Genomic DNA, 27794 nt, shown 5'->3' with positions numbered 1-27794 from the left:
TTTGACTGTTTTCCTATAAGCTCCCTACATGTTCCTCTGAAATACATTTTTTCACACATTCTGTTCTCCCAATGAACCTTGTTGACATTCTCTCCTCTAATGCAGTAGTCTTTCACATCGGCAGAGTACCCCAAACAAATACAAAGAGGTATTAAAGTATCCTCTCATTTAGTATTTATTCAGTACTTGCCATGTATGAGGTCTCCATTGAGGAATCCAGTCTAATGAATGAAGCAAATGTGGATTTATAAATCATATACAGTGTGATCATTGTGTTAGTAGAGAAGTGGGACCTGGGGGTTCATATTGTACAGGCTGTACTATCCCTTGCCTGATGCGCTTTGCAGTGAGCGTTTGTTGTACGTCTCCTGAGCAAGCTGCAAGGTGCTATGGAGGTAGATACTCAGACAAATCTTGAACTTGAAAAACTTCCACAGCTTAACAAAGGCAGACAAAATAAGCTACAATGGAAGCTACATGTGATACATGCCATAAATGTGAAGAAAAGAAAAGTGGAAATGACAATTATTGAATACCTAGTATGCATCAAGAAATATTTTCGGTACTTTTATTTACATTTTCTTTTTTCTTTTTATTATGTTCAGTTAGCCAACATATAATAGATCATTAGTTTTTGATGTAGTGTTCACTGATTCATTAGTTACGTGTAACACCCAGTACTCATCAGATCACATGCCCTCCTCAATACGCATCACCTGGTTACCCCAGCCCCCCAACCCCGTCCCTTCTGGAACCCTCTGTTTCACGGGGTCCAGAGTCTCTCACAGTTTGTCTCCCTCTCTCAGTTCTTCCCATTTAGTTTTTCCCTCCCTTTCCCTGTGGTCCTTGGTGCTATTCTTTATGTTCCACATATGAGTGAAACCATATGATAATTGTCTTTGTCTGCTTGACTTATTTCATGTAATATGATTCCCTCCAGTTCCATCCCTGTCAATGCAAATGGTAGCTATCCATCCTTTCTGATGGCTGAGTAATATTCCAAACCACAGGAGACTTTTTTTTTTCTTATAATAATATTTTTTATTATATTATGTTAGTCACCATATAGTACATCCCTGGTTTTTGATGTAAAGTTCCATAATTCATTAGTTGTACTACAAAGCTGTGCCGGATTTCAAGCTGTACTACAAAGCTGTGATCACAAAGACAGCATGGTACTGGCACAAAAACAGACACATAGACCAATGGAACAGAATAGAGAACCCAGAAATGGACCCTCGGCTCTTTGGGCAACTAATCTTTATTTACATTTTCTAACTGAATATTCCAAATTATGTTTTCAAGTATTATCCCCATTTTACAGAGGAGGAAATTAAGGCTCAGAGAGGATAAGCCAGTTACCATAGATCTCCTTGTTTCTAACGCTCATGTACTTCTACTTTATATAGCTAAAGAACCTTAGGAAATATATCAGAATAATAAAGTAAGAAAGGATATGACCCACTTAGTTACTACCTAGTGTTCCACTTTCTCTTAACTTCATCTGTCTCTTTCCCCCTGCCCATTATGGTTAAGTATATACCCTGGAACATCCTTAGGGTTTGTCCCTTACCAGCTCTAACTATTATTAATATCCTGGTAATTTAAAAAAGATCCCTTTGGATGTGGCTCAGAAACTGTCCCCTATTTTCCTCCCATGATTTACCCAATCCCAGATAGCACTAATAATAGAGATAATTAAGTGTGCTGCCTTTACAGGATGATTGTCCATGGGCATGCCATCTTTTTTTCTTTTTTAACAAGATATGAACATTTTTTTAAAAAAGATTTATTTATTCTTTTAGAGAGAGAGAGACAGAGTTGGGGAAGGGGGGCAGAGGGAGAGAATCTTAAGCAGACTCTGTGCTGAGCACAGGGGTGGAGCTCAACCCCATAACCCTAAGATCACGACCTGAGCCAAAATCAAGAGTCAGATGCTCCGGAAACCGGGGATGTACTGTATGGTGACTAACATAATATAATAAAAAATCATTAAATAAAAAAAAAAAAAAGAGTCAGATGCTCAACTGACTAAGCCACCCAGGTGCCCCAAAGCATGAACATTTTAAATAAGACATAAACATGGCAGGTACCTTTTCTTGTAATTCAGGGCGTCTTATGTCCTTTTTAACAAAACCACTAACAAACTCACTGGTATGGTTTCCTTTACTGGATGGGAATTATTACAGCTCGGCTACATTTATCCAATATCGTAGAAATTGCTGAGTCTACTCCCTAAATGACCCAAATTTTATCCCCCTTTCAATTTAACACTTTAAATAAATGCCAGCAAGCTTCAGTGCATTGGAAAATTACTATATGTCTGAAACAATTTGGATATCAATATTTGTCACACAACCTTCCTAGGTGTAACATCTGAAGCAGTAGTCACTTAGCTTGTTCGCATTCTCTGTGTGCTATTTACCCAATAGTCATCACTCATGTGTGTTCATTAGGTCTTGGGGTGATGAGCCAAGCCACTATATTCTCAGCTGGGCCTGGAGCCTGTTTAGTTTGGCACTGATTAATGATGTGCGGGGAGTGAGCAGTTTGCAGAGCTACCTTAGAAACCCAGTTAGCGAAAGACAAATAGCTGAAAGTTGGCTGTTGAGAGCATGGGAGGTGGGCTTTTGAGAGAGGGGAGTCATTTTGAAACACCAGTATGACTTTTGGTTATCCTAACTAGGGGAGGGACAGGTTTTGTAGTCGATGATGCTTTTGGGTCTGGTTTCTTGATATGCACCCCAGGATAAGGTGTAAGGCGTGTCATTGATGTGTTCATCCAGCCACATCCTTCTCTATGCCTTGGTCCTCACCATTTATAAACTTGCTTACCAGAGCCTACCTGCTTCCCAGTCACCTTCAAACAAAATGCCCTTGTATCAGTAAAGTATCTTGAGATGTTCTTTTTTTGAGGATCTTACGCCAAAAGAGCAAGGATTTATAGCTTTACTTTTTTTGTACCCACTGAATCTTATACTGGGAGGAAAAAAAAGGTTTTAAGTGTAGTATTTATCTTGACTTACGTACTTCCTATCTCTTGTTTTTCCTTCTCATTCCATTCACCTTTTTCACCATGTTGGTTTGGCATCTATTCTTTACTCAAATTTTCTCCTTTTTGCCTCTTTTCATTCTTCGGGTGGGGCAATGAAGAGAGATATGTTGATCTTGAAGTTGTAGAGAAAATGTCTCAGTTCTCATTGGGGTGCTGTACTTTCAGTTGCATACCAAAACTAGGCACAACACATTTTTTGTAGTCTTTTCCAGAATAGACTCTCCCTATTACTGACAGGGAACTGATGGAAAACTTATCTAAATTTCCCTTGGCAACTCCCAGGTAGAGACTTTATGAATATCTGTTTCATAAAGATAAATAACAACTTGTTTAGAGGGCTTTTTTTTTTTTTTCCACTAACCCAACCAGAATGCTCAATTCAAAAGTTAAGAGGATGCCCATAGCCATTGGGGATGGGGAGAAAAAACAGAGAGGTGGGAAGATGTGCCCAGGGTTACACGGGAGGCAACACAAGAAGAAAGATGCAAAGCCAAATAAACACCTGGCTTAATTATTAATCTTTGACTTTATCACTTAGTTCTTCTCAAGATCTTAAATTTCCACCACTTCCTGCAAAATACAGTTCAAATTCTTTTTTTTAATATTTAAAAAGTGTTATTTATTTATTAGAGAGAGAGAGAGCACAAGTGGGGGGAGACGCAGAGGAAGAGGGAGTAGCAGACTCCCCCACTGAGCAGGGAGCCTGACACAGGGCTCAATCCCAGGACCCTGCAATCATGACCTGAGCCGAAGGCAGACTCTTAACCGAATGAGCCACCCAGGCGCCCCTCAAACAAATTTTTCTACTTGGCAGTTACAGGCTTCCATAGTTTGATTTCAGTCTATTTTCCACTATATCCTTCCTCTCTCCCTAAGTGAATAAGCATAAAGAATAGCTATCATTTTTGTCTGGTCCTGTAAAAGCTGCTTGGCAAATACTCTTTTAATCCTGTATCACATTGTGAAGTCTATACTGTAATTTCCAGTTTATTGGGGGAGCTCAGGCTTAGAGAGCTTCAGAAATTTGCCCCAGAACACATAGATGGTAATAGTGAGAGCGCCAAGAATCAAACCCAGGGCTTGCTGTTTTCCTTTGACCTTTCCCTAAATTCAAAGTGATATTGAGCAATTGCCTTTCTATTGACCTGGGAAGCCCTAACCCCCTCACTCCTTTTTTCAGATCTAAATTGTACCCATCCTGCAGGACCCCACCCAGAATCTGCTTTTATCCTACAGTGTTTTCTAATCCCCCAACTAGAAGTGGTCTTCCTTCCCTTGAACCATAGAGTACGTGGTAATGAACATTTGACATCAGTGCCCCAGAGCAGGTAGCATGAAGCGGGTAGGAGTCAGGAGCTTTGGCGTCAAATCCCTGCTCTGCCAGTATCTACTGCGTGATATTGATTAAATCACTTAATTTTATCTTAGCATATGCTGCAATCTGACCCCTAAAGTCCCACCCAGGCCAAAATGCTAAGATTCTGAAGTTGTATTATATATATAATTTATTATATGCATTGAGTCCTATCCATCTTTTTATTCACTTAGTCATTTATTCATTTATTTACCGAGGATTGAATTTCAGCATTGATCTCAGAAGCACCGAGATCTTCTAGAGGCCTCACCTCCCCCTTTAGACAATAGAGTTATTGTTTTTGGAATAAAGTCCTTGGGGGCAAGGACTTTTCATTTTTTTATACCCAAAGCAGATAAAACAGAAGGAAAAGTCACTTTGACAGGATGAGAGCTCAGAAAAAAGAAGTTTGGTCAAATACCAATAAGCACTTTGCTAACATTTTCAGTGTCCGAGTTTTTTCAGCATCTCATCAATCCTTCTGCACCTGTACATACAAGCTTGTAGTTACCAACCTGCCAAAAATGGGAGGGGGGTTGGTTATCAATTAGTTGAAGTCACCAGATTTCAAGTTTGGTTTCCAAGGACTATCATCTTCTATGCCACCTTTAGTAACACTTGTCCCTTTTGGCTCCCAAAAATCCTCAAACATTCATTTTAGCAGATGGCAGCTCTGCTTATCCCATCAGCAGACACCATTTTGCAAAGTAGATGTAATCTTCCTCCCCCCAAAGCCTCAGCAAATTCCTTGGACCCCATTTTTATTTGTCAGATGTTTATGCTAATTCCCGGACGCCCTTGTAACAATAATAATAAAAGTAAAATTCTCACCTGGATTTTACTTATAAACACTTCAGGAGTTTGCTTACTACTTGAGTGCTTACTAGCTAGCAGGAGCTATGTGTTGCTTGCCAGTCTTTTCACCAACTTAGTGCGGTAGCATTTGTTAACTGTAGGTTAAAGTTGCCAACATCTTTCATTCAACTCTCATATTCTGAAATCAGCTGCACCTTGGTATTTCCATTTTAATAATTTAAAACATAGGCTTTCTTTTTTTAATTTTTTTTTTTTTGAGAGAGAGAGAGCGTGAGCAGGTGGGGATAGGGCCAGAGAGAGAGAGGGAGAGAGAGAGAGAATCTTACGCAGACTCCACACCAGCGTGGAGCCTGCTTTGGGGGTCCATCTCATGACCCTGAGATCATGACCTGAGCTGAAATCAAGAGTTGAACATGAGGCTACAGAGGGGAGGGGGGTGGGGGAATGGGATAGACTGGTGATGGGTAGTAAGGAGGGCACGTATTGCATGGTGCACTGGGTATTATACGCAACTAATGAATCATCGAGCCTTACATCGAAAACCGGGGATGTACTGTATGGTGACTAACATAATATAATAAAAAATCATTATAAAAATAAATAAATAAATAAATAAAATAAAATGCACTCACACACACACACAAAAAAAGAGTTGAACATGTAACCAACTGAGCCACCCAGGGACACCTAAACCATAGATTTTCTAAATTCAGAACTTGGATTCAAGTCTCTCCCCTGTTATTTACCAGTAGTTTCTGGAACTGAAAGAAATGAAGGGTCCCTATGTGGTAGGATTGTTATGAAGAAACAATGAGATTAATGATACCAAGCTTAAAGCACTGTACCTCCACTTAGTAAACCACTGGTAAGCACTAAGAGTCACCTTTCCATTGCCTCTGATAGAGAAAATGTGCTTAATGAGTACCTATCCCATTTGACCCTTATGACTATACCTGATTAAGTAAGGGAGAGGGTGGATATTAAATTTGTTTTCGGTTTAAAACTATATTTTCTAATTCAAGAATGCATGGTGGGATGCATGGTGAGATCCAATATAACATGCGTACATTTCTTAGGTGAGAAATTGAAAACTTTCATAGGTATAGTTTCATGTGTTTTTGTTTTTTGAAGCTTGCTTTGCTTGTACCACTTTACATGATTCAGGCCTTTTTTCACCTTCGATCACAATTTCTTTAAAAAAAAATAACAAAACTCAACAGAACATTGACTCTTCAATATATCTGAACTCTAATACAAATTATATCCTCTTGGAAATCATTTCATTTGTTTTTAATAAATAAGTAGCAAGAGGGTTTGTGATATAGAAACAGATATTACTCCCCAAAAATCCTCAGTTGATTTCACCTAAATTATAATTCTAGGAAAGTTCCTTAAACATTGGTTGTAGTCAGAAATTTTTTTCCAGAGTTATAAAAATCATGGAAATTTGAAAAGAAGGAAAAAGGTGATTGTGTTCAACATCAGAAGGTTTATAATTTGACCTAGGAAACACATGTCTCCCCACTCTTTCACCACGTCAGCAAATAGGTCAGCTCTGAGTGTCTGGCGCTATTCTAGGATGAATGATCAAGTCCTTACTGCAGATAGTACGCCATTTCCAGAAGTGTTAGTATTCATTTCAATCGCCAAGATGGTGAGTTGGATAGAAAGACTGTGTAGTTACTGAACAACTTTTGCAAGTACATAAAATTGAACACAGGTCCAGGCCCTGAAAGGACTTGGGCCAATCCTCAAAGATACTGGACCTTGGGTCTTTTAAGAAACTAATCCAAAGTTATTGAACAGTTGGATGTGTTAGGTAAGATTAACTGTTGATCATCTACATTGATTTCTTCGGAGATGGAGGATGGGTGCCATCGTGAATGCCAAATTCAGCTGGTCAAGGTGGTTGCCTGCAGGCAGAGTCCTTGTTCAGCAGGGAATAAAAAAGTGCCCTAATATATTAGTGATGCCCACCATTGACATAGGAGACATTGACATATGCCATGCAACTACCTTCTATGGGGTTTCCTCCAAAGGACGCATCAGTAGGCAATGGACCACATACAAGTGAAGCGTGGCAGATGGAGTGGATTTTTGGAAACCGTGGGAACAGTTATGTTCCTCCAGCTGTGAGAGATATAGCAAATGAGCAAAAAAGGGAGAGGTATTGAGCAGAGAAAATAGGAGCCATTTCAGATCTTTGGGCTCATTGGATCCAAACCACCAAGTGACTATTGGGATTTTGCAGAATCAGAGCAGTCTGGGCTATTTTAATTGTCTGAAATTTGTGCCGTGGTGGTTGACAGGTTCTCCTTTAAAGATAATAAATGGCTCACAATTACTTTAGTTTGGAAAGTGCTCTTCTGCCCTGGGACACTGTAATAACCAGCCATGGAAAAGAAAAGGCCTGGGGATTTATGAGGTGTCCCAATTTACAACCATCTGGGAAAAATACAGCAGGACGTTGGTATAGCAGTGTGTTAACCAGAGTTAATCTATCATTGCTACTGTTATAAACCCCTCTTTCCTTCTGCTTAAAACTATCACAGGGATTCATCCCTGGCCTTCACAAAGACGCACCAGAAATCATTTTTTTTTAACATGCAACTCAGAAATATAGTCTAGTTGACCTTTGCTTTACTGGACTGAGTGGGAAATTTTCCAGGTATGAGGGATTTTAAAACCCACTAGTGATAAAAAGATAAATGAGGTATAGTGTCTTCTTTCTGCAGGCTCAAGGTCCTATTGGGAGACCAGTAGTGAATACATAATTTCAATACACTCTGAGAAGTGCCATTGTTGAAACAATAGGGTAGTAATACAGTAGAAATACATTTATATGTGCAAAAAAGTGTCGTGTGCTTAATAATCACTTTGTTTTCCCTGCCCCCGGATTATGTTGTTAGCCCATACCTATAATAGGACTTACTAAAGTCCAACGTTACTATTTGTTTGCACATCTACCTCCCCCTAAGGGCGAGTTTTGCACGGTGGGCACTGGGTCTGGTTCTTTGTCTTCCCAGCACCTCACCCAGTGATTAGCCCATATTAAGTGCCTAATAAATGTTAGCTGAGCAAGTACAGGACTGAATGTATACTTCTAAAGCTTGTAATACCATGTAATACCAGAAATTGACAATTTATTAGGTAAAACGTAGAAAATCAAAATACAGTTACTCTTAAGATATTCTGTTGATGATTCAGATGAATTTATTTGGAAATTAAAATGCATACCATGGGGTTTTAAATTTCTCAGCAGAGAATGGTCCACTCAAAATGTCACACTGTTAGTTGGATGAGTAGTGAAAAGGAGAAAGTATTTGGAGAAGGATAAAAAGAACAATCCTTCCCCATATATATCACAGAGTAGAGACCAACGGGCACTGCTAGATTTTAAGTCCCACTGTGTGGCCAGCTACCCTGCCCCATCTGTCTGCTGAGGAGAATCTACCAACACCTGCATTTTGGTGGCACTGTCCTTCTGGGGTGACTCGCTGAAGCAATGATTCTGATCTCCCTGAGGTTCGGCAGCCTTGCCTGATGGCTGAGCTCATTTATGGGAACCAGACCTCATTTTTCCCACCCTGGATCCCCTGTGGTCTTGCCTGAGCAGTCTGCTTATGAAAAGTTTATTAAATCTCCCTTCCAGCGGGGCAGATTGTCCCATTTCATTTGTCACTGTGTAACAGGTTATGCAAAACATGCGGGGAAATCTCAATGTGCAGACCTTCTGGTTTCACCTCCACCTGGGACAGTAGACATTTCATTTATTTCTTAATGGCATCTAATTTCAGAGTAGTTTGAGGCTTAATTCATCAGCGCCCACTGATATTCCTAATCTCCGTCTTCCTTTAACCTATTCAGTCACTCTACAAATATTTATGAAGCTGATCCTGGACACACAGAGATGAATTAGGTGAAAGCCCACCATCCATAGAGATTGAGACACACCAGGGTAGATCAACACATGAGCAGACATTAACTACCATTCACTCCTTCCCTTCACACCTCGCAACGAATGAGCGAGGAAGGGGCAGTGAGTTGATCCCAGATTTGTTGGTAAATAGTCCATAGTGTTTAAAGGGATATCTGTGGTTGCCATTTATCCATTAACAAGGACAGTCGGGAATTGCTCATCATTTAGCGGTGTGTATTTTGGCCTTATGACTATGTAACTTAAAAAAAAAGGAAAATCCTCTGAGGCTCAGTTATTTCTCCAGAGAAATTCCTTCTCTGCTTTTGGGGACCTCCCAGGAGAGTCAATCTACCACCACTCTTAGTCATGGCAGCCACAGCTGCAAGAGAACAACACCTCAGTAGGGACTCCAGTGTGGGAGACTTTCCCACTGGGAAGGTCATTGTTTGTGACTTGCAGAAGACTTTGCCTTCCACATCCATGCTTGACACAGTATGGCTGACTTTGGTGAATGAGCATTAAAAAACCAACAGTAGTATAATTATTTAAAAAAATCTTAGCCATAATAAAAATAAATAAATAAACAAACTCTCATTTAAAAAAAAAATTCTTAACCATTTCTCCCAACCCTATGGAAGAGTTCCTCAACTTTTGTAAGCAAACTAGCCCCATTGGTTTCTGCCTCTTTCTCCTCACATAGTCCCATGTTTTGACTGATTTGCTTGACATGTTGTTTGTTCAAAGCTGTGGATTAAATGTCACCCACTAATGTGATTTGCTCAGACTCTGCTTGCCTGAGGCTGACTCCATCAGACACTGGTGAAAATAGCTTCCTGTTGTCAACCAGGGTCTTCAATTAGCTGACCAGCAAATCTGCCCTGATTACTGTACTAATTTGGCTCCCTATTTGCAGTGGAGAAAGGAAGTTTGGTCACACCGCTGTTTGTCTCTTAATTGCTATCCCTTCAAGGGCAGGCTGCAAAGAGAAGGTTGTGATCCCTAACTTCACCTTTGCTTCTCCTCTTTTGAGCTGGCTTCCTGCGGCTGCTGAAGAAAGTGAGAAGTGTGTTGTTTCCATATCCATTGTTCTTCAACAGACCCTGTGCTAATTGATTTTAAGGTGAATTGCTGGTTGAAGGGTTTATTTTTTTTTACTGGCCATAAAGATGCCTTAAGTCTTAAGTTAAATGCCCTCTCATGAGGAACAGGACAGCTGTTAGTGCCATGTGCCTCAGTCTTCGGAATGTGAACTCACCCAGTTAGCTCCTGCACGGGACTGTGGGGTCAGGCCTTGTCTGACGAGTTATTTGGGGGACTAACACCGAGGCCCTCAAAGCTCTCAGTTTGGATTATGATCAGATTCTCAGGATGCTTGAAGCTGCCTGAGTGTGTCTCTATCTCCTGCCATCCAATTCCTCTTTTATTAGCAGTTAAAACCAGAGGAAGTTCTCAAGTAAGGGAACAGTGCTGAGCAGCTAGCTTCCTTTCTAACAGCTCCAGTGCCATCTGCTTGGCTCTCAGGGTACGTTTGAAAAATCACCTCTCATACTCTCTAATACTAGTGCTCCCTCAGCTTCCCCAGGCCCCTGTGGACCCTGCCGGCTGCAGGTTGCCTACTCTGGCTGGCACGCAGGGCTGCTGCCCTGTGTCAGGGAACACGGATGCTAATTGCTGCCCAGGGGATTGTGGGCTCATTGGGAAGACGGTGGCTGCCCTTGCTGCAGGGGGTCCCTACACAGCGCTTGAGCCAGGCAGGCATTTGCCCACACCATGGTGGCTTTAGCTGCCTCCGTGATAAGGAGAGTGGTCTGTCTCCTGGGTAAAGGTGGCTTCTCAAAGCGTGCTCAGAGCCAGCATGGTCCCCTGACCACCTCTCTGACTGTCCCAGGTGAGAACACTCATCCTGCCCACACGGTAGCTACTATCTGAAGACCAAGCCTTGGGGGAACTATAGGCAGTAACAAGCTGAGGTCTTGGTTCCTCATCTGTAGGTTGCATTGGACAGTTTAATGAGAAGGCAAGCATGTCCCTTCTCTCTATTCCCTGGAAGGGCAGCGGTCATCGCTCCTTCCTTTCTTCATATGCCTTCTCATTTAGACAGTAGACCTCAAGCCCAGCTGCATGTTAGCATCCCCATGGGGCATTGTAAAACATGCCCAGTGTCTGGAACCCATTGCAGACCAAATAAATCAGAATCTCGGGGAGGGTGAGGCCAGGCCAAGGTATGCTTTAAATTTTACTGTAGGGGCGCCTGGGTAGCGCAGTCGTTAAGCATCTGTCTTCGGCTCAGGGCATGATCCTGACGTTCCGGGATCGAGTCCCACATCGGGCTCCTCCGCTGGGAGCCTGCTTCTTCCTCTCCCACTCCCCTGCTGTGTTCCCTCTCTCGCTGGCTGTCTCTCTGTCACATAAATAAATAAAATCTTTTAAAAAATTAATAAATAAAAAATAAATTTTACTGTAGACTGAGGGTTGAGAATTACTGATTTTTTAACCTATTTCTTTTTTTAATTATTGATGAGTCCATTGGTCATAAGTTAAATAGATATTTTCTTTTTTTAAAGATTTTATTTATTTATTTGACAGAGAGAGAGAGCACAAGCAGGGGGAGTAGCAAGCAGAGGGAGAAGCAGATTCCCGCTGAGCAGGGAGCCCCATGTGGGGCTCGATCCCAGGACCCTGGGATCATGACCTGAGCTGAAGGCAGAGGCTTAACCCACTGAGCCACCCAGGTGCCCCTAAATAGATATTTTCTCAGTAACTACTATGTGATTTGATTGTACGGACTCTGGATATGCAATAGTCAACAAAGGACACAGTTCATGGTGTTACAGTACAATCCCGTGATGGGAGAATGGGGGACCAACACCGACTTCGGGGGAAGGACAGCAGGTCAGAGAAGGATTTTGTCGACTTGAAGAATGAGCAGGTACTAGGAGGATTTTAGTCACAGGTGGAAGGAAGAGCACAAATGAAGGCACAGGGGTGAAGTTCAAGGCACTGAAAGGATCTCAGTGTGGCTAGATCATGGAGGAGGAGAAGTCTGCTGGAGCAGGCGTTGGAAGGCCCATGTGTCACACTAGAGAGGCTGGTCTTCATCTGCAAGCGCTGCTGAACTGTCAGAGGTTTTAAGCAGGTAAATGATGTGCTCAGACTTGCATTTTTGGAAACAGTCCAGCTTCTGGGAGCAGGGGCTGGAAGCAGCAGAGTTAAAGTCAGAGGCATATGGGTAAATCAGGACAGGTAATGATGGGTCAGAGGCCCAGGGAGGGGCTAGTGAGAATGACACAAAGTAGACAAAAGAACAGCTATTCAAGAAGTGAGTCAATATCACAGCGCTCCTAAACAGTATAACCCTCGGAGCAAAATTCCCACTTCCAAGCCCAAGTGATTCTGTGATTTTGATCATTGCTACATAGTTTTCCATCACTCACTGAAGGTAATGCAACTCAGAGTTGCATTTCGGTCACAAGTACAGATATATGGCCCCGGAAGAACAGACCTCGACTTTCAGCAGTCTGCATTCCAGGCTCTAACTTGAGAGGAGTCAAACCAGTGGAAAGTTTGGGTCTGCACTGAACTCTTCTTTCTCTCAGCGCTGGGGTATATATCCTGCCTGTGGTGGGATGCCTAACAAGCCTAGCTTGTGCTGGGTTGAGAAATACCATCTCAGAGAAGAAAAATGGCAGTAACCTCACTGCCCACGTCACACACAGCACTGGCCTTTGGCTCTGGATTCAGTCATCATCACCCCCTCAGACAGATACCCTAGGAGTTCAGAGCTTGGAGAGCTGTTAGGGACCCACTAGAGAAACAGGCAGGGAGGGAGAAGTTAAATGACTTGCTGATTCTTATTATGATAGCCTGCGAAGATCAGATCATGTCTATCGTGAAATGCAAAGGAGCTTTTCTGTATTTATTAATGAACAAGTTTTTCAAATTCTTCTGGTATAATCGAGGACACATGATGAATCGAGAGGGGCTGGGGGTGGCACACCAGCTGGGCTGATCCTCCATGATTTCAGAACAGTTTCTTTTTTTTTTTTTTTTTTTTTTTTTTTTTTTTTAAAGATTTTTTATTTATTTATGTGACAGAGAGACAGCCAGCGAGAGAGGGAACACAAGCAGGGGGAGTGGGAGAGGAAGAAGCAGGCTCATAGCGGAGGAGCCCGATGTGGGACTCGATCCCGGTTCGCCGGGATCACGCCCTGAGCCGAAGGCAGACGCTTTAACGACTGCGCTACCCAGGCGCCCCTCAGAACAGTTTCTGTCCACTCCCATTAAGCCTGACCCCACAGGGCCCCTCACCAGGCGACTGCACTGGTCAAATCCCAGCAGGAGACATGGCAGGAGGGAGAAAGGGCAGGCCAAAACATCTTCAAGGCCCTGAAACCATTCAGGGAGGACAGTTGAGAACACTGTTTTTGAAAAAAACAAAAACTTTAAAATATCAGAATCTGTTCTGTGCACAGTGCAACTTAAATATAACCTTGAACCGCCTTACACGTGTTAAGAACACACTGTGTCGTCATGAGGTGGTTTGCATGCTGCAGGGAGGAATTTTTCCTTTGGATAAGCTGTCTTTAGGACTGGGATTCACAGGAGCCCTCATACTGATGGGTATAATGTTTGGGCTTCTCCTGATCCTGACTGAAGATGATCACGTCCACTTTATAGATAAGGAAACACGTTCAGAGCTTCTGAGTGACTCACCTGGCTCAGGGGGTCAGGGAGCCAGACTTTGAAATGAGTACTGCCTAACTCTAAAGCCGGATGTTTTTCCTCTGTCCCAGGGGTTGCCAAAGTACTGCCCACTGGCCAGATGTAGCTCGCCACCTGTTTTTTGTAATCAGGTTTTATTGGAACGGAGCCACACTCATTCATTTACTTCTTGTCTGCAGCTATTTTCAGGATGTCCAGGCAGAGCTAAGTGGTTGCAGCAGAAATGATCTGGCCTCTAACAGAAATTTGCCAACCTCTGCTCCATGCCCACACCACCCCAGAATAAATACGGGAAACTTAGATGCTACTCCTTGGGTCCAGAGAGCATTTTTTTCTCTCCCCTTCATTTAATACTCTTGACACCATTCAGCAAAAACTCTCATTTGCGTGGACAAACCTAGGCAGTCCACACCCCAGCTGTGGCAGAAGTATAAAGGAAAGCCATTTTTAGTTTCCAGAAGGTGTCCTAATTTTAAAGACCTCAGGGGGCTGGAGGGGAATCAGCAGCCTGCATCTAGGTCAATACTTGTCCCTGACACGTATGTCACCAGTTTTTACCCGAACTTCTAGTACTCTCTGGGCAAGGCTGCTTCTCCCCTCATCTTAAGCTTGGAGAGTTAGCTCTTCAAAGTGATCCCTGGCTTCTGGTAAGTTACCTGTCTGTAGATGAGCACCTAGACCCCTCTCCAGGCAGCATCCTTCCCATTTTTTGGTCCTTACAAGTCTTCAGTCATGTTGTCTTGTGTGGAACATTCTTAGGAAGAAAAATGGTCTAGTGCCAAAGCCCAGCAATGAAAATTCTCCCACACGACTCATTTTTAAGCTGGACTGTGTTGACATCTGTCTTCCCCGAGACAGCCTTTTCTCTTATTATGAAGATAAATCCGTTTAATGGGTTGCTACTGATTGGGTAGATTGTACATTTTTGTAAGTGCTGACCACCACCCCTCCCCCCGCCGCCTTAAGCAACAATGCCCAGTAGTGGCTTCTCCAGAAACCCTTTGCTCAGCTTCAGACCAGCCTTTTCCAGCTCAGCCTGGGAAAGGAAGCCCAAAATGACCTCTCAAACCCTAAGATAGCATTTCAAAAGCACAGACTTTAATTTTTAGGCTTTGTAAATGTGCACTTTGAAAACGATGTTAACAGTCTTATAATTCTGTTACGGATGTAGTTGTTTAATTCTACAGATGACAGGTGGGAGCCTAAGAAGCTTGGGCATTGAATATGTCAATCATTATTACAGCCTGGAAGGTACTTTGTTAAGTACTGGGGGCCACAATGTAAATAAGAAACAGTACCTGCCCCCTGGGGATTTACAGTCTAGGCGTAGACTGTAAATAACCAACTTAACTGCTTTATTGTGATATGACAAGAATCACCACAGACACCATGCTGAAGGCTGAGAAGTGGTGCTGGACCTTTGCTGAGACCAGTGCTTCTCACATTTGCGTGCTCGCTGGAATCACCTGGAGGGGCTGTTGAAACACTGACTGTAGGGTTTCTGATTCAGTAGGTCTGGGGTGAGTCCGAGAAGTTGCATTTCTAACAAGTTCCTAGGTGATACGGATGTGGTCTGGGAACACTGTCGAGGATATTTTTTATAGGCGAAACCACTGACATAAGTCATTTCATTCTCAGAAGGTAAGGGAACATGACATCACATTTGTTGTGTTTCTAGTATGTTCCATTCAGTGTATCGGTACTTTTCAAGTAATATCTTGTTTGGATTTCGCAACAACCCTATGAACCCTGAACTATTACTTCCACTTTATAGTGAGCAAACTAAAGCTTAGGAAGGGAAATTCATGTGTGCTAAATATCCACAAGGTACCATAAAGGATATGAGGCTTTATCTAACGAGCAACACCTCGATGAGTTCTAAATGGTTACTACTTATGGTTTATAGATGATAAAACTGAGTCTCAGAGGGACTGAGTATCTCGAGGAAGGTAGGTCACAGCCTGGCTTTACAGTTGTGTGTGTTGGGCCCTACAGGCTGAGAAGTCATCCTGCAACCAGTAGCATCCATTTGCTGAAAGCTGCTAACGTGGGCTCCGAAAGCATATTTTGTCTAATGCCTGAGTCATGCACTCCCTCCTTCCAGCCTTTGCTCTTGCTGGTCCTTCTGCCTGGACTCCCTTCCCTGCTTCACCTCAGGAACTCCCATCCATCCTTCAAGTCCCAGCCAGTTTTGTCTTGGCCTTGCCTCCTTACCTGACTGATTCTATTTTAAAATTGCTTCTTCATTTTTGGTATTCTGATCGCTCTGTCTTTGTCTTTCTTACATGTCCTACCTCCCATATGAAGGTCAAGTAACATTGGGAGGTGATAATTATCTCCTTGACCCAACTCTGAGTTTCTCTAAATGGGGAAAGGGGTAGTTCTTGTGATGTCCCTCTCATGAAACAGCAAAGTGTTGTAGTTCAGCCTTGACTAAATTTAACCACCATTTATACCACATGATATAAGATGGTCACAATTTCAAAATTTGTCAAGCATCCCAAATTTAGCATTTTGCTTGAGTGAAAAAAAGCAGCAGATCAGATGGAAGGTCAACTGGAAATTTTCCTTGATGCCATTATGCTGGGAGCAGGAAACAATGCTTATGTAACTGGTTCCAATTCAGATGCAGCCCAGGTTCAAAGGGGTTAATGGGGGCTCGTGTTCAGGTTATTCATCTCTTCCCACAGGGTTAAGTACCCATTCTCCCTGCAAAGCCCATATCATGTCTTCTTTGAAATGCCTCCCCACCTGCCACCAAAGGCCACCAGTCCGTCTTCTCTATCACATTCACTCTTCTGTTGTCATGATCATTGCTCATGTCCCATGTCTGGCCCTCTTATTAGACCACTAGTTCACAGCAGGCAAGGGCCATACCTTATTCACCTTCGAGTTCCCACTGCTTCACCCAGTATAGACACATGGTAAGTACTCAGTGATATGTGTTGTGTTGACTTCATAGCTAATGCTTCTCAAGCAACTTTTTATTAATTCCTTCTATCAAATACTGTCTGGTTTATGGTAAGCTGGTAACCAGTGGATTGAAGGACCCAGCCATGGTCCTCAAAACTCCCATGAATCAGAGGACAAGAGGACAGTTGCCTTTATGTCTTTACACCGCTGCTATCACCAGCAACCACCCCTGGACAGCGCAGGCATGGCACACGGGTCCTTGGATAAAGCAGATCCATGAGGACGTAAAAGAGATCTGTCATCCCTCAAGTTTTCTTCTGTAGTTTCCTGAGATTCCTGCCATTAGATCCATTTTTTTGTGATAAGACACTACCTCCCAGAAAGCCCTCCTGAAAATGCTAATATGTTACCTAGTGGAGGGTATCCTTACTGCGAACTTGGGTTCCTGAATGTCAGAAGCATATAAATAGGAAAAGTGAGGGTTGATATCATTTGAACTATTTTCTAGGTTTGTTTTTATTCCCGTCACCTATGACTCATCATCCCTTTAGTTCAGTCATTTTCAGTTGACTAAAGGAAAACGTGACTGAGCCAAGATCCCTGGAATATGGGGGCACTGGAAGCAATGGGTCAGCAGATGACCAAAGCATGAGAGCACCTGGCATCCCTGACATAGGGGTTCACCTGCAGCCTCCTGGGCAGCACCCAGCTTTTCCTGAAGGCCAGATTAATTTCATTACCAAGGAGGATGTTCTACCTCCCAGTGTCCTCTAGGCCCCCACAGGTCACTAGATGGGCCCTTATGTGGACAGGACAGCTATCAGAGAGACAGATACTTGGAGAAAGAAACCTGAGTGGATTGCTTAACAACCTGCACATTGGAGAGGGGCAGCACCATTAAACAGAGCTCAGCAAGTGCAAGGAGCCATCAGGTGTCTGCCTGATATTTTCTAAGTTGGTGAGATTTTCCCATCACCTAGCACTCAGGCACATTTGGAAGTTCAGGTTTGCCACAGTCTTTCCCACGCTGTAAAAGTGTTCCCTCTGTTACAGTAACGCTTCTTGAAAACACATCTCAGGGTAAGACTAGTCCATGAGCAATTGCTGAGTACCTACCGTGTGTGATTTATTCAACGAACAACAGATGAGAAGACATAAGGAGTATAGTGGGATCATATTCACAGTGATAAAGGATAAACAGCATGCCAGGCTATTCAACATCAAGTGCATGCAGCATCCATCATGGGGGGCTACTCGGTGTCATAGAATTCAGCTAGATATGTGTGGCCTTGGGTTAGTCCTCAGTCTTCAGTCTCAGCCTCTTCATCTTTCAAATAGTGATAATAACACCTATTCTGTACTGGAGGGAAGATTAAATGAGATGATGAATAAACATGTGTCTGGCACAGGATCTAGCATATAATTGAGGTGCATTTGTGATTTTCTTTCATTTTACATTACTAAGTGACCCCAACAGTGATGGTATGATTGGCAGTGGAGTAGCGTTCAAATCTCAGCTCATCCACCTACCAACCAGTGGTATGATTTTGAACTAGTTACTTAACATTTCGAAGCCTCAGTTTCTTCGTATGTAGATAGAATGATGACCACGTCTAACTCCTAGGTCTAAGTGAATTAAGAGACGGAACATACATAAAGCTTCCACCACAGTATAGGGCACATAGTAGATACCTCGTCAGTGGTGGTGTTCTCCTCTGCAGTGGAGGATTAAAAAAAAAAAAAAGAAGAAGCAGGAAGACTACTATACATCCCTTGGATGCCTCTATGTGTTTTCTGGTCTTTTCCTGCTTTATAAATTCTGATGAAGACGAATCCACATTAATAGAGGCAATGTTTAATTGCCTCCTGTGGGCTGGACCTGTCCTTAGGCAGGACATTACCATGTTCTTTTTTCTTAAGGCTTCCAATGGGATATGTCTGTTCTATTTAATAGACCTCTTTTTTAGTGCCTGGCTCAAGAAGGCAAGAGCCCATGCACAGTTTCAGGTCCCTCACATGTATAAACACTAGGTCTTCACTACATGGGGAGAGCATTTTCGGAGGGGTGAGTGTGGGTATCATTTCATGTTCATTTGAACCAGTGCCAACCAGACTTCCACAGTTAATTGTATCTCAGCGATCTTCTTCCAGAAAAAAAAAGTGGTGATGCGGACTCCTAGCTGTTGCTTGGACTAATTTCGCTTTTGAAGTTTGCATTATTCGCAGTGTCATTTCAGCAGTAGTCCCGTAATATGTTGAGCAAATGGATCACTCCCCCAGCCAGGCCTGCCCACCCCCCAATTCCAAGTTTGTCAGTCCGTCTCCTTCCTTGTGGTTCCAGCAGCACAGGAGAAAGTGGAAGATGTACATTATGGTAGTTTACTCTTTGGAAAAGCACTCTCAGGGTTGGGCGGAGAGTGCAGGTGAAGGGAAGCAGGGGGCTGGGGAACAGGAAAGCAGGGAGCCGTTCACTCTAGAAGATCTTTCCAAATGAGCAAGGACATCCCCCCAGGAAAGTTATGGTCTTCCTTTCATCTACAGGTAATGCAGGTGGTGAAGGAGCAGGTTATGAGAGCTCTTACAACCAAGCCTAGCTCCCTGGACCAGTTCAAGTGCAAACTGCAGAACCTGAGCTACACTGAGATCCTGAAAATCCGCCAGTCTGAGAGGATGAACCAGGAAGATTTCCAGTCTCGCCCAATTTTGTAAGTACCGTTTCCGGTCTGAAGGCCTATCACACACAGTGCAGTGGGCTGTGTTGTGAGCTCTTTACAAGGCCAACAGAAGACACTCTGGAAGACCTCAGTTGGGTTCATGAAGTTTCAGCAGTTCCCTGAGGAAGGTGGCGCAGGGACGGCCGAGGGGAAAGTGGGGACAGGTGCTGGCAGCAGGACCTAAACCAGGAAGTGGCCTGGTTACTGATGAGTCCCCTGAGAATTTGTAAATGAAAAGCGGGGGGGGGGGGACCTTTCCTAACACTTGGGATAAATTTTTTTTTGCCCATGAAGCTATTTCTTGGGGGCTGCCTTTGAGTGGCAAGATACTCCGCCCAGCCAGAGCAAGGCCCACTGGTAATTCAGGCAACATGAACATTGAAGTAGTGAGTGGGAGGAAGAGAGACATTGAGAGGAAGAGAGAGATCTACTTGTCCCTGCCCCATCCATCGGCTTTGCCTCGCCCCAGGGCATCTTGCATCGCCCCCGTGACTACCAGCCTACAGGCCCGAGGTCGAGAGCAGCAGGGCCCCTGCTTATAGGACTTCGCAGCAGGGGCCACTTGCAACAGTCATCATGTCGAGTACCTCCGTCTTTAGAATGCTCTGAACCTCCAACACGAAGACCGTTTGGTTTGCTTTGTCTTTTCTTAGAACTGGCCTATTTATCTTCCCTTGTCCTTTTCTAAGAGCTAGGTCAGCTCTGTTACCCTTATAATTTATAGGGCAGGAAGCAGGAGAGAAGGCGGGGGTGAGGAAAGTGTGTGATATGTACCGTCGTTCGTCCCTCAGCAGACTGGACATGGCTTCTTCTGAACTTTTGTACGAAGCCGACTTACAACACAGGTGTCATTATGACATTAACCCCCGCTCTCTCTGTTTCTGATTCTTTCTTTCTGCCCCTCTTTCTGTCCTTTACGCTTATATATATGACATTTTTAATGCTTGGCAATTTGCAAAGCAGCCCCTCCTGGTATTTCGTTTCCTCACATCTATGGGAAGGAGGTCAATCTTATTCCCATTCAAGGAGCAGGACTAGTTCAGAGAGGAGAGAGGGGAGCAGCCGGGACTCAAACTCCAGCCCACGGATCCCTCACCTCATGCTTTGTCCATGCCAGCAGAGCTCCTTTGCAAAGTGCAAAACTAAGATGGGGTGTAAAAAAGTTCGCAGGCCTGCAGCTCCCTACAGCGCGTTTGCTTTCAGGCCCTGGGAAGCACGGTCAGAGGCTGCAGAGCGGAAGCGCAGACTTGAGTGAGGGTGACGCCGGGCATCGGGGGGGAAGTGCTTCCCGGGCCTCTTTGGCTTGCGTCATGGTGAGACCCGAACCGGACTTGCACTGAGCGCCAGCCCGCTCTGCAGCAGGCGCTGCTGGGGCTTTGCGTGGGTCCTCAGCCGGAAGGTACAGCTAGAAACACCAAACAGAGAGCCCTTCCGACAAATGCTGGACTCCTCAGAGACACCGTTTCTTACCTGCGGAGAGGACAGCCCCAGAATGCTGCATTTCCTGAGGTGTTTCAGCACACACGCAAACACACGGGACTTCACTATGCTTTTGACAGAGGCTCTTAAAACCTAAAGGGAGACTTGAGGAACCACTTCAGTCAAGGCCAAGGGATCCCAAATCATTGTGGGACCACGACTTGATTCTAAGTAAGAATGTTAACTGCATGTGAAGTGTGAACACTTTGCTCCTGTTTTGGCTTCATATCTTTATTTCCTGAGGCTCTGCCCATGACATTCTGATGTTTTCCCCTTGATTATAAGAAGCTCTTCTGTTTACGTTTACCATGTGAGGAGAAACAACGCAAATATAAAGGAAGTCTTCTGTATGCATGTTGCTTTGGCATCGTCGTTCGGCCACGGGACTGAAGAGCACCGTGGCTCACTGGAGTCCTGTCGTTGTTGCAATAAAGACTTGTCAGAAACTATAGCATTTAAGAGGGATGCCAGGAGCCAGCCTGATCATTATCCCAGCCTCCGAAATGGGCAGGGGGAGCCAGCCTCCAGCTGCTTGTCCAGTGATGTTTTGCCTGTTAGAATGACCTGTTAGACAGGAACTCGTTGTGGGATCGGATGAAGCCTAAAGGCTGCCGACCTGGCTCACAGGACAAACCCACGTCAACAGAGAGAAAGGGACAGCACATATATGATGGTTTGCATTCGTTCACTCATTCATTTAACAAATATGTCTTGAGTGACTCCTGCCCGCCAGGCCCTGTGCTGTGGACAGGCAGAGAACCAGAGACACTTGACCACCCCCTCCCTTGTCCCAGGTTGTAAAACTGGGGTTGGAGGGTTGGCACAGACCGTGCTTAGGTGAAGGAAACACAGGTAGGTGTTGTCATGAGAGCACACTGGGGACACATCTCCCCAAGCTCAGGAGTTAGGATATTTGAAATTTAGAACCGAAAAACGCCTTTAAGGTCATCTAGTTCAAACTTCTCAGTTTGCAGACTGGGACAGTGACTTGACTGGGGCTTGCCTGCTAATGCAGAACCCTGCTGGCCATACCCTCACCAGCCTCTTGACCCCCATAGCACTCTCCCCATGGCCTGGCTCCCCCTGTGCCTGCTGCACACAGCACAGTGGCAAACCTAAGTGCCCCACAGATCCTTTGAGGCACACGTCCCATTATTATAAACTGTTTATGTTTCCTGAGAGGAAAAATGCACACTCTGTGTGAGCAAATTTTGGGGGGAATATTTGGTGGGTTCAAGAAGCTCTGTTGTATTTCTTAGCTCTTGACTGATTATTTCAGAGAGGAGGTATTTGTTATTTTCCACTTAGCATGACTTTACAGGGAAGATAAGGCCCTCCACACAATTAATCCGAGTTAATGGATATAAAAATCTTGAACAGTCCAAAAACAGGTCATTTAACACTATACTTGGGGGAAGGAGAGATGCAAGGATAAACACCAGTGAAGCATAGTAGCAAAAGGTAGAAAATCCACACCCAGGGAGCTAACCGATCTAGGATTAGACTCCAAGGCCACTACTTGGACATGTGGGTCCTTAGACAAGTTACATAACCCATTCTAAGCCTGTTTTTCTAACGTCTAAAAAAGAAGATGATTAAAGTGTCCACATCGTCATGCAGTTATGAAGATTCAATGACATAGTGCCTGAAAAGCACTTAGCATATATGCCCAGCACATAATACCCACTCAGAGAAATGGTCCGTCTTATCATTAGCTGATAACCAGAATGGGACATGTTGTCACACTGTTGATACGTAAATGCCAAAACTGATGCTATAAATCTATTTGTATATGCCTTGCCTTATCTCAGAAGGTACAGTGGAAGTATAGTGAGAAAGGAAAAGTAAAAACGGAGCCAGAAATCAGGCTAACGCCTACCCTGCCTACCTGCCTCCTCACTAAAGATTGGCCACAAGCTTTGCTCAGGGCCTTCCCTCAGCAGGTTCCAGCAGGATGGTCTGGTCAGGTACACAATTTTCAGTGTTCAGTGCACTTGACAAATGCTTATCAAATGCCTGCCACGTACATGGTACTGTTCTGTGTGTTGGTGATTCAGCCGTGAAGAGGACAGACGCAGTTCTCGCCCTGGAGTGATTGTATTTTAGTGGGGAGACACAGACAATCAACATAGTAAATAAGATTATAGCATGTTAAAAGAGGATAATGACAATGGAAATATAAAGCAGGATAATGGAAATGGAGACCTGGCAGCCTTAAGTAATGTGGTCAGAGTAGATCCCTCTAGTTGGGATGGAAACATTTGAGTTAAGATGCTTAAGGGACTAAGGGAGCAGGCTATGTGTATATTTAAGAGAAGGGTATTCCAGCACAGAGAAACACCAGTGCAAAGGCACTGAGGTAGGAGTAGGTCCGGGTGCTCAATGAATAAGAAGGCCAGTGTGGCTAGAAAACACTAAACAAGGAAGAGAGCAATAGGAGTTGAGTCCAGAAAAGTGGCTGGGAGTGGATTATGGAGGGACTTGTTTGGGAGCCATTGGAGGGTTTTGAGCAGAGAATTGATGTGCGCTGACTTGGGTTTCTAAATAATCCCTCTTTCACTGTATTGGGAATAGACTCCAGAGAGGCAAGTCTGGAAGCAGGGAGATCAGTAAGGAAGTTAATTCAATAATACAAGCAAGAGATGATTCAAGTGATTAAAGTCTCTACTATAGATTAGATAGATTTTGAAGATAAGAAACAATGGTATTTCCTGATTGATTGGATAAGAGAAAGAGAGGAGTCAAGGAGCAGTTCATGGTTTTGTTTGAGCCAAACAACCAAAGGAGAGAAGGAGTAGAGGAGGTCAAGACAGGGGGTCAGGAGTTCAGCTTTGGACCTGTCAAGTTTGAGGTGTTGGTGAGACATCCAGATCTGGCATGTCTCACAGTTGGATTGATGAATTTGGAGTTCAGCTGAAAGGTCCATGTTGGAAATATAAATTTGGGAAGCTGTCAGCATAAAGTGGATATTCAAAGTCTTGAGTCTGTAATATAAAGAATAGAAGAAATATAAGGACTGAATTTGAAGGCCCTCTGGTGTCAAGACAGATTGAGTGCCATGGAACAGACACTGTCCCTCAGCCCACCCAAAGTCTTCACAGAACCCTTTTAGATCAGAGGTCGGCATAGTATAGATAGCTCTTGGGGCAAATCAAGCTCACTACCTGTTTCTGTAAATGGAGTTTTATTGGAACACAGCCACGCTCATGTGTTTACCTGCTGTCGACTGCTTCCACTCTACTATGGAAGAGATGAGTAGTTGCAACAGACAGCTATGGCCCCCAGAGCCTGAAATATTTGCTGCCTGGCCTTTACAGGAAATGTGTGCCAACCTCTGTTCTAGGCAGACACTCTAGTAGCAGCTGAGTGGGGCAGATCGCTGGTCCAGGGAGGCAGCTCACCGGTCCAGTGGTGCCGCCTGTCTTCTGTGTGTGGCTCTAGTCTCACTGGCCTTGGACCTGAGATTGTCTCCCAGAAATGGTGCTGGACCTGGAATTGCTCTTCACACACTCATTTACCCTACCCCCTTTAATCTTCCTTCTTTTATTTATTTACAAGGCCTTTAGACAGAATTAGAAGGTTATCTATCAAAACAAAGGCAGTGAACCCATGACCTTGGCCTCATTGACCCCAAACTGAGAATCTCTATTCCCAGTTGCAGCCCATGGTGCTATTGGCTGGATTACGCTGAGGTCCAGCCTCATCTGCAGACACCCCATGTAGGTGTTATATATGTTTTCCTGATATGAGTGCATTTTATAGCAAGTGGGTCCATTTGCATGGAAAGAAGAGGAAATCACTTAGAAAAAAGAAAAGTTGTCCTCTTTTTCTCATTGCTCAGTCATGTTTTGGAGGCCTGTGGGGTTCACAACAAGGACAGCTAACTCTTGGAGCAGCTTATTCACGTACTCTGGAAGTGCCTCCCCAGGAATGTTTCCATAACAGGGTGTGTCACGATGTGCACATCTGGGTCTTACACTAAGATGTCATGAATCATCGACTAAAATGACTCGGAAGTACTTTCAATTATTTCCTCCTTTTGGTCCTCTTTCCTGCATCTTTATCTCCATTTTAGTAATTCAACTCTAGCCTACTCAAAGTCTTGTTTATAAATACATCACAACCTAAGAATCAGTGAAATTCCCAAACCCTTTCTCCAGGGATTTCTCCATCCCTTGGTGCTGTCTTGTCCTCTCTGCCCCATCACCCTGCCTTGGAAGTCAGGAGCAGTGATTTATTGTCACATGTGGCTGCCCTGGCATTCCCCCCCCCCACCTTCTTCTCCCATTCAGAGCAGGGTTCATCAAAGTTGCAATATACTAAGTTCATTTTATAAAAGGTGAACACTGATAATAAATAGTTTTAGTGGTCTGAAAGCCCGAGGTGAGACGCTGGAGGTCTGCACAGGAGAGCTTTACAAATGTACCAAGGTGTGTTATTAGGGCTCGATCTCCATATTATGCTTTATAAATATTCAGTTGCAACAGCATCAAATGGCAGGAGGTTTGAAGCCATTCGAGTTTAAAATATGTATTAGCAGAGTACGGACACACCCATTAGATGGCCAGATCCTTTGATGTGACTTTTTAATTCTCTTTATCTCACATGTAAATAGAAGCAGTTTGTATGCAGAAGATTGAGTTCCATGCTTAACCCCTGTGAGCTGTTTCCCCCCCCTGTAAAATGAAAATAATATTACCCATTTATTAATGACACTAATACGTATTCCCAAAACTTGGGGGTTTTTGAGGGGGAGTGGGAAGGGGATGTTAGCTGAGCTAAAATCGGATGGTACTGACTACAGTGAAATGTGGGCATATGGAGAGTTGGCCTGAGGAAAGGAGAGAATATTATCAAAGCAAATTCAGTAATAACCTCGCATTCCTGCCCAGAGCTTATAAAGCACTTGCATTCATACCATCTCCTTTGGGAGTCACAGCAGTTTCCCAGAAAAGATTCTTATCCCCATTTTACAGGTGGGGAAACTGAGACTTAGATGAGCTACATGAAATGTGAGTCATGTGCAGTCTAGATCAAAACCCTAGTCTTCCTAGTTCTAGATCTATGTTCTAATCAATACTTTAACACTACTGAGGTTCTCCCTGTCCAGCATCAACTAGAACAACTCTAGCTTTACTTAGACTCAAGTGCTAGAGCACTACATAAAATTTCACATGATTAAAAAACAAAAAACAAAAAACTATGCTCTTGAGGCATCTGCATGTCCCAGTTGGTTAAGTGTCTGTCTGACTCTTGATTTCAGCTCAGGTCATGATCTCAAGAGTTATGAGACCGAGCCCTCCATTGGGCTCTGCACTCAGCGCAGAGTCTGCTTGTCCCTCGCCCTCTGCTCCTCCCCCTGCTCGCTCGCTCTCTCGCTCTCAAATAAATAGAATCTTTAAAAAAAATTTTTTTTAAACTATGCTCTTAGAAAAAAAGAGATTTAAAAATAATTGTTCTCTGTTCTGATATCTTTAAGGCATAGTACATCTAAAACTAAATTATATTCTATTAGCTTGACTCAAGATGCAAATAATCCCTAATTTATCCCATCATTATCCCAATCTCTGTGGGCTAGAATGGGGGATGACATGTTGCTCCCATTTGTAAGTGATAGAGTGGAAAGCAAAATGTGGTCCTGTGGTTTGCTGTGGAATCAGTAATTACAGGGCTGCCCGTTATTGCTGTTTGGTCAGATCACAAATGTAGCCTGGGAGTTTACGTGCTTTTGGGGGGGACATGTGACTGAAGATTTATTGTCCTGGCAAAGCCAAGTGAGTTTCTGCATGACCTTATATCTGTGGCTCTGTGAAACAAGTGAAGAAATTTCTCAGGAGACTTTGGTGTAGCAAAACGTCACTGAAGCAGCTGGTGCTTTGGTGGGTATTCTGTAAATGTCAGAGAATCTATAATGTTGTTTTAACAGATAACCCTGTCCACTAACTCTTAATAAATAATTCTCTAAAGCACTGCCTTGGGAGGTATTGGGATGGTCGTGGGAAGATGCAGCTTGCACTTCCCTGCCCCATCTGCCCGGATGCCCTTTCAGCCAGGCGCTGTTCTCAAGGCATGCTGTGCACTGCGTGTTTGTCCTTCACAGGGAACTAAAGGAGAAGATCCAGCCAGAAATCTTGGAGCTGATCAAGCAGCAACGCCTGAACCGCCTTGTAGAAGGGACCTGCTTTAGGAAACTCAACTGCCGGCGGAGGCAAGGTATTGTGTCTGGGGCCACTGTGCCCCCAGCTAGGGTGAGCGGTGGCCTGCTCCATGGGGAAGCATAGCGCATGGGTGCCGGTTTAAGAGGAGGCCTTGCAGCATTGGACTCAGAACAGGTATAGCAGTCCAGGTAAGTTCTGACTCCCCATGCGTACCTTGGGAAAATCAAAGAATTACCAGAAGACCCATGGTACTGAAAAGCCACCTGAGCTCTTTGGTGCCACAAGTCTGCTAGTAGGTGTGCAAGAACAGCCAACATGTATCGAGAGCTTACCATGTACCAGGTTCTCATTTTACTTATTTTAATGCATTTCATCCTCATGGTAACCCTAGGTAACCCTGTGATTATACCCACTTCACAGATAAGGAAACTGAGACACTGAGGAGTTAAATAAGTTGCCCAAAGTTGTGGAAGAGCAAGGATTCATACTCCAGCAACTCTATGGCCCTTTCTTTCATTTTATTTTTATTTTAAAAAAAAATTTTTTTTATGGGTTAATGACTCACTCTTCTGTCAGGAGAGCTGGCCCCCATAGCTGGACTTGATCTTGGAACTTCCAGCATGGATGGCCATAATTCTCAAATCCCCATACTGATTCCCTCCTA

At 43.8% G+C, this 27794-nt stretch overlaps 1 protein-coding gene across 15 annotated transcripts in view; it reads left to right on the top strand.

The window, feature by feature from the left end:
• ELMO1 (engulfment and cell motility 1) overlaps nucleotides 1-27794 on the top strand; it is a 690097-nt gene that overhangs the window by 630186 nt on the left and 32117 nt on the right. For all 15 annotated transcript variants that reach the window (XM_057304123.1, XM_057304122.1, XM_026509354.4 and 12 more), the window contains 2 exons: nucleotides 19321-19484; nucleotides 27073-27185. In XM_057304123.1, coding sequence (XP_057160106.1) covers nucleotides 19321-19484; nucleotides 27073-27185 — 277 coding nt within the window. The remainder of the gene's footprint in view (nucleotides 1-19320; nucleotides 19485-27072; nucleotides 27186-27794) is intronic.

Source organism: Ursus arctos, unplaced genomic scaffold, assembly GCF_023065955.2.
Source record: "Ursus arctos isolate Adak ecotype North America unplaced genomic scaffold, UrsArc2.0 scaffold_3, whole genome shotgun sequence".
Classification (NCBI taxonomy): domain Eukaryota; kingdom Metazoa; phylum Chordata; class Mammalia; order Carnivora; family Ursidae; genus Ursus; species Ursus arctos.
The sequence above is the reverse complement of the archived record's forward strand: the minus strand, read 5'-3'. Positions and strand labels throughout refer to the sequence as shown.